Source organism: Aquila chrysaetos, chromosome 12, assembly GCF_900496995.4.
Source record: "Aquila chrysaetos chrysaetos chromosome 12, bAquChr1.4, whole genome shotgun sequence".
Taxonomy (NCBI): domain Eukaryota; kingdom Metazoa; phylum Chordata; class Aves; order Accipitriformes; family Accipitridae; genus Aquila; species Aquila chrysaetos.
This window is the reverse complement of record NC_044015.1, coordinates 18,552,955-18,569,848: the sequence shown is the minus strand read 5'-3', so window position 1 is coordinate 18,569,848 and position 16,894 is coordinate 18,552,955. Positions and strand designations below refer to the sequence as shown.

Genomic DNA, 16,894 nt, shown 5'->3' with positions numbered 1-16,894 from the left:
TATCTTAAAAGAAAAGCATGCTTTCAAAATTTCATCCAGCAGCCTGTGAAAATTTGCTACCACAAAGAAAATCTATATACTTCATTTTCCCTCAAGAAAAGACTGATTTTGGCACCGTGACTGTGGTTCCATGGCAACCACAGACATCATAAGTGCTCGTCGCCACAGTCCCACTCCCTCCTCTGCGCTGGATCTGGCTCTCCATCCGATCCTCTGAGTCATTTCAACAAGCTAAGCCAACAGAAAAACATTCATTTTTTCCAACTAGGTTAGTTTTTTCTGTCTTTGTGCACTAAAATGACAATGTCAAACACTCAATGGGCAGGCACGTGCAGTTGGGACAAGGAGGAAGGCCAGGACCACAACATCCTGCAGTCAGGTCTGTTCTGCCAGAGAACCTGCAGCCTGGGCATTAGATTCCTACCACCTGAAATAGCTTCTTAGGTCCCTCCTTTGTCCTACAATGCAGTGAAGTATCATCAAGTTAGATGAAGTACACTGGCTTATGAGGAAAGACATGGCTCTTTCTATTACTCAACACAAAAAACCATATCCATCACTTGTAGAGACACTAAAACAGTGTTGTGATGAGCTAGTACAATATGCAACTCGCCACCCATAAGGGCTTCACAATGATTTTTAGTGTATATCTGAACACGTCTCAGGAAACATTAGCAGTATTATAAAACACGGTGGTGGCAACTTACAGACTTGACAGTTAAATTTGGAATGGTAATGGCACTAAGAAACATAAAGGCTTTTTAAGTGTTTATGAAGTTAATTCAGATGCTTATTGTAAAACTTCCAGTTAGTCCTCTCCAGTTTAGAGGCCAAAACCATCTGCATAGACAGAACGTAAACATTTAGAGAAAACATAGTATCTTTTTCATCCAAATAAATCTATGTTACTGACAGAATTTGTCAGAGCACAGATAAATACATGGTTAATGGCTTCAGCTGTGGGGATTCCCCCCCCCCCCCCCCAGTCGAGGCTACAGATAGACTTCTCTGGTCTTGCTGTCTAATATTCATCTACTAACTTTCTTTACATTTAAAGACAGTCTTCCACAATGAACACTACAGCACAAGAATAAGTATAGCACAGAACTATTTCTTTAGTTTGTTTTTAAGTGTAACTGACATGATTTAGTATCTTTGTAGAACTACTAAAAGATAAGTCACTGAAGTTTTGTTCATGAAGGTCTCTAAAAGGGCGACATCAGGTTGGAAGCCACATACAAATAGTGATTTTTATTGCAAACCTTTCTTTGTTCTGTAGGACAGTCATAGTTACAAGCCCTTTGTTGGACTGCTTGCAGTGGCTTTGCAAGGTGCAAATGGCCTTGGGAAGCCCTGTTCCAAAAGATATGTTCAAAACTACTGTTTCTTGTTCTCCTGGCTTGTATGCTCAGTTCACTCTAAAATAACTTCATTGTCTACACAGGAAACACTTCCGATACACACAGGAAAAAGAGATTTGGAATCACAGCATTTAATGATAGCAAGAAATATTGCTCCCTGATTAAAGTCGGCATAGATTCCCAAATACTAAAAAAAACCAAAACAAAACTCCACAACAAACAACAAACCCCAAAACCAACCAAACACTCCTCTATCCCCCCCCAAAACACCATCCAAAAACAACAGAAAAGGATTAGCTAGGTTGGCAACCAACAATTTGCCAAACATCTGATTAAAATGCTAATTTTATCCTTCTCCTTTGTGTCAGTTCAGACACAATCAATAAACCTTTGCCCCCAAATTATAAATATAATGCAATGCTACCCCTCATCCACTATGTTCAGATCAGATCACTGGAAGGCTTTCTTCACCCTGTCAAAAGAAAGATTAAAAAGAAGGCCTAACATGCAATTTCTGCCTCTTACCATAGAATCGTTCAAGTTGGAAAAGACCTTTAAGATCATCAAGTCCAACCATTAACCTAGCACTGCCAAGTCCACCACCAAACCATGTCCTTAAGTGCCACATCTACAGGTCTTTGTAATACCTCCAGGGATGGGGACTCCACCACTTCCCTGGGAAGCCTGTTCCAATGCTTGACAACCCTTTTGGTGAAGGAATTTTTCCTAATATCCAATCTAAACCTCCCCGGTGCAACTTGAGGCCGTTTCCTCTTGTCCTATCACTTGTTACTTGTGAGAAGAGACCGGCCCCCACCTTGCTACAACCTCCTTTCAGGTAGTTGTAGAGAGTGATAAGGTCTCCCCTGAGAATTCAATCAAATGTATCATCAGCTACATCATTGGAAAACACAAGGGAAACAGGATGTTCTTATATTGCTTCCAAATCTGTAACAGTAATAATAATGTTTCACATCATTTACAAAAAATACAAATAATGCAAAAACATATTTAATAAAGCAGTTAGCTTTCCATTCTTGATGCTCACAAGACTTGGGAAGTTCATCATAGCGTAAGGATTTATTTTTACATATTTGACCTTCATGGTACTTAAGTAACAGATGATACTAAAACTATCACTCAGTGGTTTTCTTGCTGTTATCTTAGTTTACTTTTCTTACATTTTTTTGAAAATTTGCTGTGATTTCCAGAAAAATAGCTCTTTCAGAGCAGACTTGGTCAGCAGCCCCACATGAAACTGAAGAGGACAAGGAGACCATATAACATACTTCCGCTGAATGGTAAGGGTTGTTTTGGAAACTGCTAAGACAACAGTACACTGTCCAAGTGGCAAACATGAACACGTTGCCTGCTATGCAATGGGGCAGTGAGGGAAATAGCTGAACTATGGGATCTTCCACAAAATTCTACAGATTATATTTAGTAACTCATTCCTTGTGCATTGCAAAAAGGCAACAAAACTAAATAAAAAACTGTGTTTGATTTTGAATAGAAAGGAGAAAATTGTGAAACAGTACTTATGATTCCCTGACATTACCTGGCTATGAAGTCAGAACCAGATGGGCCATCCACATAATTTCTTCTGTTAGCATTCAAGCTGTGAGCAGAAGGTGCATCTTTTGCAGGTTCAACTGCCAGGAAGAACAAAGCTTAAGTTATAATAGTTTAGTATTCAGTTAAAATCCATAGTAGAAAAGCGTCTGAAATAATGTGAAGTAATGATTTGCAAAGATTTAAAGAATTTTCATTGGTTCCATTATTTAGATTAAAACCCAGTCACTTTCAGCTTTACCTCCTCCAAAGCTCCCATATTGACACTAATTAAGGGAATGGAGAATGACAAATATTATTAAAGGCAAGAGAAGAAATAATAAAGAAAAAAAACTGATAAAGAGCTACAAAATTAAAAGCAAGCAATCTTTTTAGCAAAAATAAATATTATTCTTCTGGAAGAAATTTTTCTGATAAAGACTTTTTTCCCCGAATCCCCAAACTGACTTTTTAGCTAGAAAATAGTATTTTGATCATATCCTAAATTGGTTAGCAATATTCAGAAGATTTAAATCAGATTTGTATGTGCTATAAAGCATACAAGTGAAAAAAAAAAAGTATAAAAGCCACACAATGAAAATCTCTTCCTAGCTCTCGGAGAGACAATCACAGCACTACTGTACGAATCTTTAAGTTACCATGACTCTGTACTCATTAACAGATCTCAAGATCTACCCAAGAGGTGGATTTTTAAATTTGAGAATTTACTGATGGAGGACTGTGCTTTTGCACCCAGGTACAAAATGCAATTTTACAATTAACTATCTGTCCACCTTCCACAGATTTATGTTCCTTTCTCTTGGTATCTTCTCCTCAGCAATACAAACTCTTCAGGCTAAAATCTCTTCTTGGCTCCTTATTATGTTTGTTATCCCTGCATGGGCATAAATTGATTCTAGGCTTGCTTAGGTGAGGAAAATTTGCAAGTGATTGTACCACAACAATTTAAATGAGTTTTTGGTAATAGACAACAAAATCTAATTATGATTTATGAGATGAGATGAAGATTAACATGAGGAAGGAGTACTTTGCTCCCTCTTTAAGGGGGTTGTACACCACCAAATCTTGTTAACCAAAATATTCACCGTGTTTGTGAACACAATGGCAATCTGTACACACACATACTAAACCAAATCCTTAATATAATTAAATTACCTTGGGGATGCACAACAACACGAGGTTGCACAAATGATGGCTTCACCACTTCAAACCACCAGAACAATTCTGCCATGAACACCATGTAGTTACTCTACAAAAAAAAAAAAAAAAAAAAAACCAACAAAAAACCAAAACAAAAAAAACAAACCAACCAAAACCAAAAGAAGAAATTTATATTAAAACACAAGCCTGCAAATAAAATAGATTAAGCGGCATTTGGGATATGCCTCTCCATTTCATCAAGTTTACAATCTCTTCTCTACTAATTTCTTAGAGAGATCAGTAAGACTGATCTGTAGCACCAACTATCTAATACACATAACTTCACCAGATTTTAACCGTTCAGGTTGAAATGTTTCATAATAAGCATATGCTCAGGCCTGATGCCTTGCAGGCAGGGCAGAGAGGTACAGGACGGGTAGAAAAAGATGCCTGTCAAACAGATTAGCCATTTCGATAAAAGTAGTGAAGTTTTGCAAGGCTAGGCAATAAAATTTTCAGAGCTTAACATGAAAAACTCTGGTAGCCCTTAGTTTTAATGTAGGAATTTTGAATCTGATTTAGGCTTTTGTGTCAAGTATGTGCTTTTTGCCACAATTGTGAAGATGTACCCAAATTTACAAGTTCTTAATGCAAAACAAAAACCAGCAGCAGCATTTGTTCAATACAGGTTAGAACACAGTTTTAGCTCCAAAGGTTTATGCACACTTAATACATTGCTGATATACCTCCCTACTGTATTTTTCCATTACACAGCTATGAAACACAGAAGTGTGGGAGCCATCAGATTTAACACAAGGGGAAAGATGGGTGAAAAGGAAGAAACAACTGATGACATGAACTGCAACAAAAAAAAAAAAATCAATAGAGGTGAAAAACAGGCAGAAGCAGCAGCAGTAGTTTCTGCTGCAAGAGTATATAATAAAGAGTGCAAAAAGGCCAGGTTTGTTGAGTGTAGAGGCTGAAAAGTTCAGAGGCCAAATGATCAGGGTCCTAAGCTGCTACAGTCACATGGGTCAGTGCTACTTCGTATCTAGAAATATCACCTGGAAGAGATCAACAAGCATCCAGGCCTGGGCTGGCTCAACCATATGCACAGAATTGTGTCTTATGAAGTCTGAAAATGTAAACAATACAAACCCCTCCTTATGCATTAAATTGGGAAACTGTAATTAAACAACTTTTTAAAACAGTTTGTTTAAAAAGTCTTTCTGCAAGAAAACCCAATAATGTCTAGCTAACAATACTTACGTAAGTGTCCTTAGTCACTTTTTTCATGTCATTAACCCTGAATAATTTCAAATATCCGGTTTATTTTCTCCACTTTATGCTATTTTCATTTAACATTTTACACAGTTTAAACGGGAAAACATAAATTAACAAACTTATTGGTTTAATTTTTATAAACAACATCAAGAGCACTTGCAACTTATAAACTAGTGTTGAAACCCAGAAATATATTTCCATGTGACCTTTTTTAAAAAATAACGCTTTCTTGATATTTGGTCCTGTAAAACTTTCTGTACTTGAGAAAATTAGCATTTTTACACTAAACTATCAGACACTATCTCTTTTTATTTTTCTTTGAGAATGAAATGAAGTGAAAAATAGTCTCAGGGAAAGTGGGAATTTATTTGCTTTAGAGAAGAGTTTCAAAAGAAAGCAACGCCTCTTCTGAGTTTTGTGGTAACAGACAAATCAGAGGTGATTTAGGAAAAAAGCAAAAAATTACCCAATTTTGTTTTGTTTGTTTGTTTGTTTGTTTTCCCCTTTCTTTTGAACAAAGATAGGAAGAAAGTCTGCTTAAAGGATATTAGTTGAGTACATAACATTACATGGTATGGGACAGAATTCTTAAACGTATTCACAGTAAAACCCACAGCTCACCCTGGTCTTCTCTACTTGCTTTGGCTTCTGCCATTGCCAAACTGTTGTAGGAAACAGGATACAGTGCCAAGTGGACCTTTGGTTTGATCAAGGACAGCTGTTACTTTGTTTTTTAGAATGGAGTCAGCTTCTACATTTTTTATGTGACTTAAGATGATCTTCAGCATAGACTTTGCTATTGTAGATATTAATAGAGCAATCTTTGTACACATGAAACATTCTCATTAGCAGAGCATGGAGCATTTTTCTAATTTCCAGCCCTTTGTTAGCAATAAGGCCTTCCTTTGTCTCCAAGAAAACCTTGCTGCAGATTAAGAATTGCATTTGGGCTCCTTAAATAAACGCACAGTCTTTAAAAATTAGTTTAAACTTACAAATAGTTTACTCATTCAATTTCACAGAACTATGTAGAAAAGAGACTTACATATCAACATATATGCTATTCCTTTTCTGAAGGATTTTAGAAGAATGAGGGCTATTAAATATCAGCCAACAGATTGCAGAGTTACAAGAATACAGCAAATGACATAGCTGACAGTTCTTTCACAAAAATCGGACAAATTCTGAGAAAGTAAAACCATTGGTAAATGGTTTCTATTTTAACTTTTTCTTTGTCCAATTTAAGTATTTTCTGGTTGATTCAGGCACATATGGCTGCAAAGTCTGTAAGTCTTCTCTTGTCAATTCACCAGCTAGAGGAGGAAAATCTAAGCAGAAAAATGAAGCTTTTTGTAATCCAGTAGGAAAGAGAAGAAAACTACTTTGTATTCTGTGATGGACACATTAACTTTCCACTGCATAACTACATAAATAAGCAAGACTGCTCACATTCAATGTTTAACTGTACGTTTGAGCACACCTGGTGTATGCCCACAGAGGACATACTCAAATTAAAAAGTGTATCCAGACTATGTAAGACTTCCATTTAAGACTTCTTTTGACAGCTTCACTATGTTTTCAGTCCCTCAAATGTCAAATTCCATTGTTGGATTAATTTCGTTGCCTTAGAAATGCATACCTCAAATCCTGGAGTGCAGGCAAACACTTGACAAAAATTCTAAACAAAACATTTGATTTCAGAAATAAACCACAGGCACTAGGGGTAAGAATATCTTTTTAAAATAAACAAAAATTTACAACAAAAATGTTTAATAAGAAATGAGATAACCTCAATTCTGTATCAGTAAACTTTAAAATACAATTTTAAATACCTGACACTTTTGATTCAGATTTATTTTTCCCCAAATATTTCTAATGTAGATAAGCCTTTATGCCAGCAAAGGGATACTCAGACTGAAAGCTGCTCATGCACTTCAGTATATAGTGAAAGGATCAGCCAGATGTTGCCATAGTTGTTACATACAAGCTATAAATAGACTAGGAAAAACCCCACCTCTGCTTATTCAGCACAACAGAACTGAATGAGGAAAAGTTCATAGCATAATCGTTTCCATTCAAAGAAAATGTTAAGCATAGCATTTTGGTATCACACACTGATTTGATTAGGAAGCAACATACATAAAGAAAAAAAATCAGATGTACTTCTCAAACAAAATATGATTTTTAATGCCACAATTTCTAAATATTACAATTTCTACAATTTTCCTCTTAATATTTCCCCCTCCCCTTACCTCATCTCAAACTTTTACATTTTTAACTTTTATTTTTACTACCAAAATGAATTGTAAAATGTTCTAATCATAGCTTTGTCCCCGTCTAAAATAATATTGTATTTAAATACTCTAATTTCTTATGTTTATGTTGAAATGCAGCATTTAATAGTGACTATTTTAAGAAGGATTCAGATATTCCTCCTGAGAACACCTTCTATGCAGTCCTGAACTACTTACTGTAGGACAGATTATTTTTCCAAAATCACCAAAGCAGTATTTACTGAAGTAAAAATGAAACTGTTGGCTGCAAAGCCTGCTTAGAACTGAGGCTACTTTAGAGCTTGACAGTGAAGCATCATGATGGAAACAGCATTTTATCAGAAGTTATTTTTAGTCAAAAAACGATGTTAATAATAATGATCAAAGGGGGATACTGATGATCAGTAACTTAATTTTTTGGAAAAACTAACTGTGGGTCTGTAGTAATCCTGCTAACCAGGGCTAGAAAGAATGTAGATATTATTTCCACAGATTTTGCCTTGATTATGCCCACAAAAGTTCTATTAGCTCATCACATGATTATCATATGCACTTATACACAAAAATACTCAGAAGCATAACCGAACTGTAATAGTACTGAAAAATAACTAAGCTCTGAGCAGCTCAGACTGGCCACTGAACAGCAGACGGCAGACTTACAGCTTCACAGATGTTTTTATTTGCTAATCATTCTGATTTATTTTTTTCAATTTGATATTTGCAGACTATTCAGTAGTTGTATGTAGCCAGCTGTACTACTGGTTACATTTTATCTATTGCATCTTCTGGTACTGTATGATAAAAATCCTTCTGTTAAACAGATTTTGGAAGATAATCTTTCGGAAAAAAAAAAATTCCCATATTCTGAGTATAAAATCTCAAGTCATTACTTGCTTCTGTATCAAAGGGAGACACAAGCTACCTTGTTTTATAAAGTTTTATACAAAAAAAGATAACTGATTTTCTTTAATATCTCTAAGCTCCCTCCACAATTTTAAAATCACTATTAACTTTTAAATCAAATTAGCTAACAGAAATAGTACATCCGATCTTGCCACTTAAAATAAATTATATCCTTTCAATATTTATAGGGTTTAGATCTGCATATTTATAGAATAGTAACTACAAGGTCATATATACAAATGATACGAATAATTTGTAATCAGGCTTGAATCCACTAAAATTGAACGCAAAAGCAGCCATAAACGCTTTTAGGAATTTTCTCAAAATGAACATAAAAATACACTGTAGAATTCATATCACAAGGCACATTAAAATCTCTGTTCAGTAGGCCAGGAAAGTAAGTTACCTCAAATGCAAATCCATAGTTTATATGTTATAAAAGTGCCAACATATATGCATCAGAACTGAATTAAAAAAATGGAGTGTTTCAAACTCTCCGGAGAAGGCCAAATTACAATGCTGTGTATAATCCACGCACTACCAGTTTGCTGTATCTCCCGACACAGGTTAATAAATGTCATGACAACTCAAACTCAAAACTCCAGTATGTCCTGTTTCAGACCAGAAGAAAGAAGTGAGAAAACTGGCCAATTAACATCAGTGAAAGCAAACCACACTGCTTTCCTTTAATGAGTCAGGAACATTTAGTCCCCATCAGTAGAGAAATCTTCTCTTAAAGAACTGTTCCCTGGCTGAATCTTCCTTTTCATTCCTGATCCCAAATCCTTTTAAAACCAGCCAGATAGGAATCAAATCCCTGGACTGACTCTGACCATACATACCTAACTGCCATGTCAAACACAGCCAGCTGCTCTCCCAGGTCCTTAAGGAATCCATACGCATGCTTACAGGGACTTCAACTGTAAATTCACATTTGGGTTAGCAGCCTGATTGGCAGTGTTTTTTTTCATTGAGATTGGAGGAAAAGCTGTACAACACATGTGGACATTGTGTAGCCCTTAGTTTGCAGGATTTATCTATGTCACAGATTTGAACACTATTTTTCACATCTCGGAGGACATGGTGCTGATTATAGCTTCTGCTTACATTGTTTGCAAAGTCACCATCAACATTATATCAGAAAGTGCAAGTATTCAAAAGTGCTGAAGTGCAATAAATATTTTTAGTATAAAACAATCCTTCAGGTATTGTATTTTCCTGTTCAATTCAGCAGTGGAAAAAAAAAAAAAAAGGAAGTTCTGGAACCAGCCTCTCCATCTGGCCTACTGGGCCTTTAATAGTGCAATTGTTTGTTCTGTCTGCTCTGGTTAGTAATTAAGTGCAGAAGTAAGCTACCTACTCCATATGCTTAGTTGTGATTCTGCACAGTTTAGAGTCTGGCCCACATTTAGTTCAGAGGAATGCCCTTCACAGACAAGAGACAGCAATCATCTCTCAGATTTGCTTCATTTCACATTCAGAAAGCTTTCATTCTGAATAAATGTGCCTTCTGCGTAAGTTTGGATGAACAGACTCGACGGTTATCAGAAAACAGCAGCCAAAGAGAGGAAGCATCCATGCTGAGGGGCAGCACATTAAAGTCTCCCAAGAACCGAGAGGCTGCAGAGACTTGTGGCCCTGTTGAATCGCCAAGAACCCCCACACTCAGAATATCAGGACTCAGCCAGATCTGTACAGGGCCATCAGCACCTGCTAGCGTCAACACCAGGTTGTATAACCCTAACGACGCCCACAAGGCCAGTAGCTGTTATATGCGGACAAAAAGTACACGATTATATGTATACACACACCTAAAGAGACAACTGAACCCCTTGAGAGACTTTCTGGACACCTTCCCAAAAGCCACTGGTGGGCCGGTACGACCCCCTACTTCTGGGAGACCACCGGGTTGGCCTCCAACCCAGTAAAAATGACTGAGTGAGTGAGTGTGTGTGAACTGTGTGAGCAAATGAATGCATTGTGTGACTAGTTCTCTCTTATTAATAACGGATTCATTCTATTAATAATAGCAGTTGAATTAATAAAAGGTGTTCTAATATCGGTTGTGATCTGCATCTCACCCGGACTCAATCCTCCGTCAATGAAAAGGGAATGTACAACAATACATGTAGATTAAACGAGCAGCACAAGTTTAAGATCACTATTTAAAAAAACCAAACCAAACCAAAAAATCCACATATTTTCGAAGGCTCAGATAAAGGAACACTTACAAGAGACAATAATTAACTGTGTGTCAGTTGATTCAATGCCAAGTTCCCATGTGAGCTCTCAAATCATGGCAATCATCAAATGATTCAAGCGATCTGTCAGTACCCTCTTTGATAGTTAACCTCAGAAATGACTTTGTTCTTAGGTCTGAACCCTATGATCCTACTGGAATAAACTGGCAGAGAGTGATCTAAAAATATCAAGAATATAACCAAATACAATTGAAGATGTGTTTTTCCTCTTTTAGAAATACTTTCAACATGTATCTCACATGACAAATGGAACATGTGAGATGCATTTTTTCTTTCATATTCAGGGACCATACATGTCCCTTACAACATCCTTTCAGGAATTATACATTCCATAAGACCTTTATTCAAGCCACAAATGCTACGTACTATTACAGTGTAGTGCTAATCAACTGTTGGGCCAAAGCAATAAAGAAGTCTTTACTGTTCTGTAGGGTGGTTTGTGCTTCCTGTGATGGCAGTTCATGCAAGTCCTTCTATTTCTACAAACTTGTTCTTTGGATAGGCAGAACGCGTGTGTCAAGACACAACAAAACACCTCTTGCAGTTCTATATAATTTCCCAGATACAGGTGAAGAACAAGATATTATTAAAAACCAAACCAAAACAAAACCTGTCTCAGAACAAAACTGGTTACAGGAGAAGGGAAGAAGGAGAATCAGGGCAAAAAAGCAATCCACACAAAGAGGGATCCAAGATTTTCTATTCTTTCCTCTTGTTAAATATGCAGGGAGGACTAAAAAAATATTGTGGGTTTTTTTATGTAATCTCTCTCTACTTGTGTTGGCCTGTCTCAAAGAAAAACAACCTGGAATCAGTATGGTCCCCTTGGTGGTGCCTCAAGCATCCATGGAATGTATTCAAGTATTTTTTTCTTTAACAGCAGTAGCCCTGCCTTAGTGAACATCTTATGAAGAACTTCACAAATGTATTTTTCTTAGAGAAGGAGAAATGGGCATGTGAGGAGCAACAAAACTTACTTTCTGCTTAATTTGATTATGACACATTAAAGCTGTCTAGAAAACCAGACAAAACCTATTTCTTCTCTGTGCTAAAACAGAACTAAGCCAACACAGTTTCATCTGCTGCAAAATCTGAGAGCCTATATCAAAGACTCTGGATGCTTGTTAAGTGAAGTTTTATATCAATCCAAATTTGTTTCTGTGCATTTTGATGGGAAAGCCAAAAGCAGGCACAATCACCTTGGTCAAGTCCTACACTAATTTTCTGTATCGTATACTATCTACAACCTACCTTGATTTAACGTAACGGGACAGTGCAGTGTGCCTAGTAAAGAATATAAGGTATACACTTTATGCTTGATCACTTTAAAAGAAAGAGACTCTGCTCCCTTCCTTCTCAAGAACTAGCACGAAGTCAGGATACTTAGCGTAATTTCTAGGACCACACAAGGCACAGTATTGTCATTCCAAAAACTCAGATGTAATTTTTTTCTTGAGGCTTTTTCCAACATATCAGCAGTTTGGTTCTTATTATTCTTTCTGTCAGCACTATGAATGTAACAGACTTTTAACCAAAAGCATAGTGCCACCTACCGTGCAGTATGAGTCACCCTGAAAACAAATAGAAATTTTTACTGGTTAACAAAGACACCTGAAACAGACACATGCTTCTGTAAATCCTAAACCCTGATACTACATAAATTTTATAGACTGAAATAAAGGTGACTTCTACTAACCAGTTTAATTCAATGTGTAATATTTAAAATATCCATTTACAATACAGGTTTTTTCAAAGTGACAATAAAATTCTTTGGAGACTATGTACATTTATTAAATCTTACTCTAATCAGATGCACTGGAAAACTAAGAAAGAGCTCCTTTAACTGTGAATTTATTTTGAAAGCAAATTAATTCTTAACACTGGAAAAACAGCGTTTATAGCACTAGCCAAAGTTTGCATGCCAAGTTTTAGAAGAAAAACTTGGCAGCCTTTCTTTGTAGCATTTACATGTAAATAAGTAACCACACCACACCAACTTGTAAAAACATGATCACAAAAGAGCTCAGTTCTAGAAATACTCTAAATCTTTGAAAGAACTCTAAATCCTCTCTAAACACAGTGTTCAGAAACAGCAAAATTACTGAGTCTGTAACATTTTAAAAGTGTAAAGTCTGATGCATTGGGATATTGACAAAATATTTAATATAGCTACTTTTTTTAAAATTGAAGCTTCACAGTGCATACTGGCTTGAGAAATAATTCAAACCATTCCTATAAAAAGTGGTATTAATTGTCACAAATGAAACCGAAGAATAAAAAATTCCATTTATTCCATGTATCTGTAAGCAGAGAGAAAAAATCAAAATGCTGTGAAGGAGTCCCACTCGAGATCATTGAATATGGTTGTAGGACCATATGTTGGGAAACTACAGACAAGAGAGACTGCAATGCAGCAGGTTTTTTACAAGTATGTAGGTAGATTACTGTATCTGAAATTTAAAACCACCAAAAGCTGACTGAAAGCAGTCACTACACAACTTTGCATACACAAAATAAAACAGCAACAGCTAAGTAGTCTAGACTTAAGTCCTACTGCCCTTACTCACCCTGGCAGCTCATTACTTATTTGAAAAGTATTGGGTTCAACCCTAAAGGAGACAACAAAGCTGTATTCAAGCTCTGGCCTCTGCGACTCAGCTTGTGAGACTGCTATAAAGATCATAAAAAACAGTGAAATGACTGAGATATTTAGAAACCAATTACATCCCATCCGCAATGGATAAGCTGACTCCATAAAAATAATATTTCATTCCCTAAAGGCAGGCCAACAAGAATCTTAAGCAAACAAAGAGCATTTTATATAGAAGAAAGTCTTAGAGAAACACAAGAATGAAAAATTAAAGTTACAGTTAGCCAAGAAATAATTTGATTACTCCTTGTCATTCCACACCGGCTTAAAAAATGATAGAATAAGCAAAACCTTTTTTTCCTCTTTCTAAAAGAGCACAATCTTAGAATGACCGAAAACGCTTAATTGCTTATTCAAAGAACTGTATTTGTTGGAATTGTGTTCCTGCTTGTGTTCCAGGCATAAAACCATTAGATTTTTCAATGAAATCAACTCAGAAGTTTGCACTTTTACAAAAGTGAAAAAGCTTTAAGGTTAATACCCATAAAATTATTGCGTACACAGAAACAAGTAAGAAAGGCGAGTAATAATTCCATAAATAACTCTTCAATATTTTGTCGTTTTGTTAAAGCCTTAAAAAAATTTAAGCTAATGTAGATCACTATTACATTTTAACAGAACTATCACAGATTACATGCTTTCACTAATAATTAATAAGAAAGAAGATAGTGTGAAACAGTTTTGCATAAAATCAAAGTTTTTATAAATACTTTCACAAGTGCTTTTTTAAAAATATTTGAAATTACTAGAACAACATAACTGCCAAAAGAAAGTGGTTTTACATGCTGCTGAAATTTGTGTTGCATGCTATACCACAAGAGATGCAAAGTGATTTTTCATATAGCAGCAAACAAAAAAAAAGCTAAAAATATCATTAGCAAAACAGTTCTGTGGACACTGCTTGCATTTTTATTTATTTTTACCTTTATTGAAGAAGCTGCGTAGAGCATATCCTCAAGACTGAAATGGCAACACTGGTTAAGGTATTCCTGACAAAATTCTTGAATCAACTGTAGATTATACAGACTGTCAGCCAAAGACATCGTCTCTTTCAAACAAATATCTAAAAAGGAAGAATAGAAGCAAAGATTAGATTTGGTTACAGGTTTGCAAAAAAAAGTGTTCTTTGCTTTGCTGGATTCTGGAGCATTTTCTAGACAAATTCAGATTTGATTCCCTGCCCCCCTCCCCAGAAGGTTTTTATTTTTCTATTTCAGAAACTTAAGCAATGATGACTCTACATTTTAACTTTGCAGTTTTATATCTTTAGACATTTTCCTAAACATGAATTTTGTTTTTCCACTTTTGACAGGTTTATTTTTTTCTGCTTTGCCTTTTGTGAAAATGGAAGTTATGCTCTAACTCCTGCTATTTCCATATAAAGAAAAACATTTTTAATCACTAATAAACATTTTTTCAACTAGATTTTCTATCAGCAACACAGTAAGAAACATATGCTTTTTCACAAAGTTCTCCACACATACTAGTTCTTTGTCTTGGCATAGGGACCTGAGAGTACACTTTAATGCTATTAACCCCAAACCTTCCAAAAAAACCAGCATCACTTTAGTCTTATGTACTGTTTTTGTGGATTTACATGTTTGATATGAGATTTTACAAGGATCTGAAGCCTCTGATATATGAATTACTACTCTCTGTTTGAAAGTGCTATTTAAAGACAAAGCAGCAGTAGCAGTGAACAGACTAGTGTAGTTGTAGAGTATTCTCTGAATACTATTTATGCCCAGCTAACCACCTGTTCTCTTTTTATGACTGCTTCTTGGAAAATTAAAGTAGCAATAACAACTTCCAAAAAAGGAAAAAAAAGGGGGGGGGAAGATTTAATTTCTAAAGCAACACTGTATGACAGAGCTCCACAGAATTTTTAACTTGTTTAGGATAAAAGGTTTATTCAAACAAGGAATCTACTTTGATGCTAGCAGGATAAGGACTCCCATCTTAAGGAAATCAGACATATTCCATCATCCCAACCCCACAGATGATGATCAATGGAAAAAAATGTTTGACTAAACTGACTGAAATGGTATTAAATTTAGTAATGCAAAATGCAAAGTCATGCATTTGGATCTAATAAAATTATAATGTGGTTCACTGGTTGAAAATGATATAGTGTAGGAAGGTATCGTGTATTAGCCAACGTAAAGATGTTTACGAGCTTTGAAAATAGCAAACGTGATGTTAAAGTATATCAGAAAATTTATTTCCAGTAGTGACAAAGCAGTACTGTACAAAGCAGTAACAAGATGCCAATCTGGATTCCTGTGCACAATTACAACCACCCATATTCAAGAAAGATGAACCAAAACTGGACTAGTTGCAGAGGAAAACTATCAAGGATAATAATGAGAATGGAAATCCACTTCAGAAGGGGAGACTGAAATGGCTTGGTTCAGTAGCCTGGGCAAAACAAGAGAAAGAAAATATATCAAAAAGGTAGACATCAGATTAGGAGAAGCTATTCAAACCAAAGGGCACTGCTGGAAGAACAACAAAGGCATACAGAGAGGCTACAACAACATTTAGGTAGAAAACAAGAATATCATTTAAAATGTGAAAAATGGAGCTCTGCAACAGTGGGTAACAAGAGTACGGATTTTAAAGAGCTAGACAGTTTTAAGATAGAACATGATAATTCATTTAAGGGATTATATAATTTCATACAATAGCCAATTTCTTGACTCATTGACATAGGGAGTCCTTTCTAGTCCTGTATTCCTTGAAGGAAACCTAGATTTGAAAGTTAAATAAAGTCAGAACGAGAAGAAACAATCTATTTCAGACTACAGAGAACTCCAGATTAGTATTTTTTTTCTTTTTTGCTAATGCATTTTTAAGCATTTTTGCATATGCATTTTTGTTACCTGCCTTCCTCAGTTCCAATACAGAACCAAATCTCAGTGAAATTTAACATGCAACAAAAATTATACTATTAAATACAGGGATGATGGGCAAAGTCTTTTTAAAGTGCTTCTAGTCGCTTCAGAGTACCTTTGAATTTGCTTCCGAGACAATGACACACACATTTATATATCTTTAGGGAAGATGATGTCAGGACACCTAACAAGAACATTAAAACTAAAGTTACAAAGACAACATGTATCTTGTCTTGTTTAAAGTCAGATGCTGGAAGAATCTGCTGGTAAGTATATATGTGGTCACAGAGGTTATAAAAGATCTTTTGGACTGTCCGTATTTTCAGCCACGCTAAAACAGTAAGAAGAAACTAGGTGTTACCCCCATTCAACACTACTCAAGTTCTAACTCTTCCCTAACTGCATACAATAACATATGTTTGGCTGCAACATTTATATAAATTGAAAGTTGTTATTTTTCAAAATTCACAAGCTGAAGAACAATGGTGAATGCATGCATCAGTGTCTTTCATCTTCAAAACCTACTGTGCTGGAGGCTTCCTATTAAGTGGTTGTG

At 35.8% G+C, this 16,894-nt stretch overlaps 1 protein-coding gene across 6 annotated transcripts in view; it reads right to left on the bottom strand.

Moving 5' to 3' along the window:
• Positions 1-16,894, bottom strand: part of CAMSAP2 (calmodulin regulated spectrin associated protein family member 2) — a 91,675-nt gene that overhangs the window by 16,705 nt on the left and 58,076 nt on the right. For all 6 annotated transcript variants that reach the window (XM_030031859.2, XM_030031861.2, XM_030031860.2 and 3 more), the window contains 3 exons: positions 14,368-14,507; positions 4,089-4,182; positions 2,920-3,013 (listed from right to left, as the gene is read on the bottom strand). In XM_030031859.2, the coding sequence (XP_029887719.1) occupies positions 2,920-3,013; positions 4,089-4,182; positions 14,368-14,507 (328 nt within the window). The remainder of the gene's footprint in view (positions 1-2,919; positions 3,014-4,088; positions 4,183-14,367; positions 14,508-16,894) is intronic.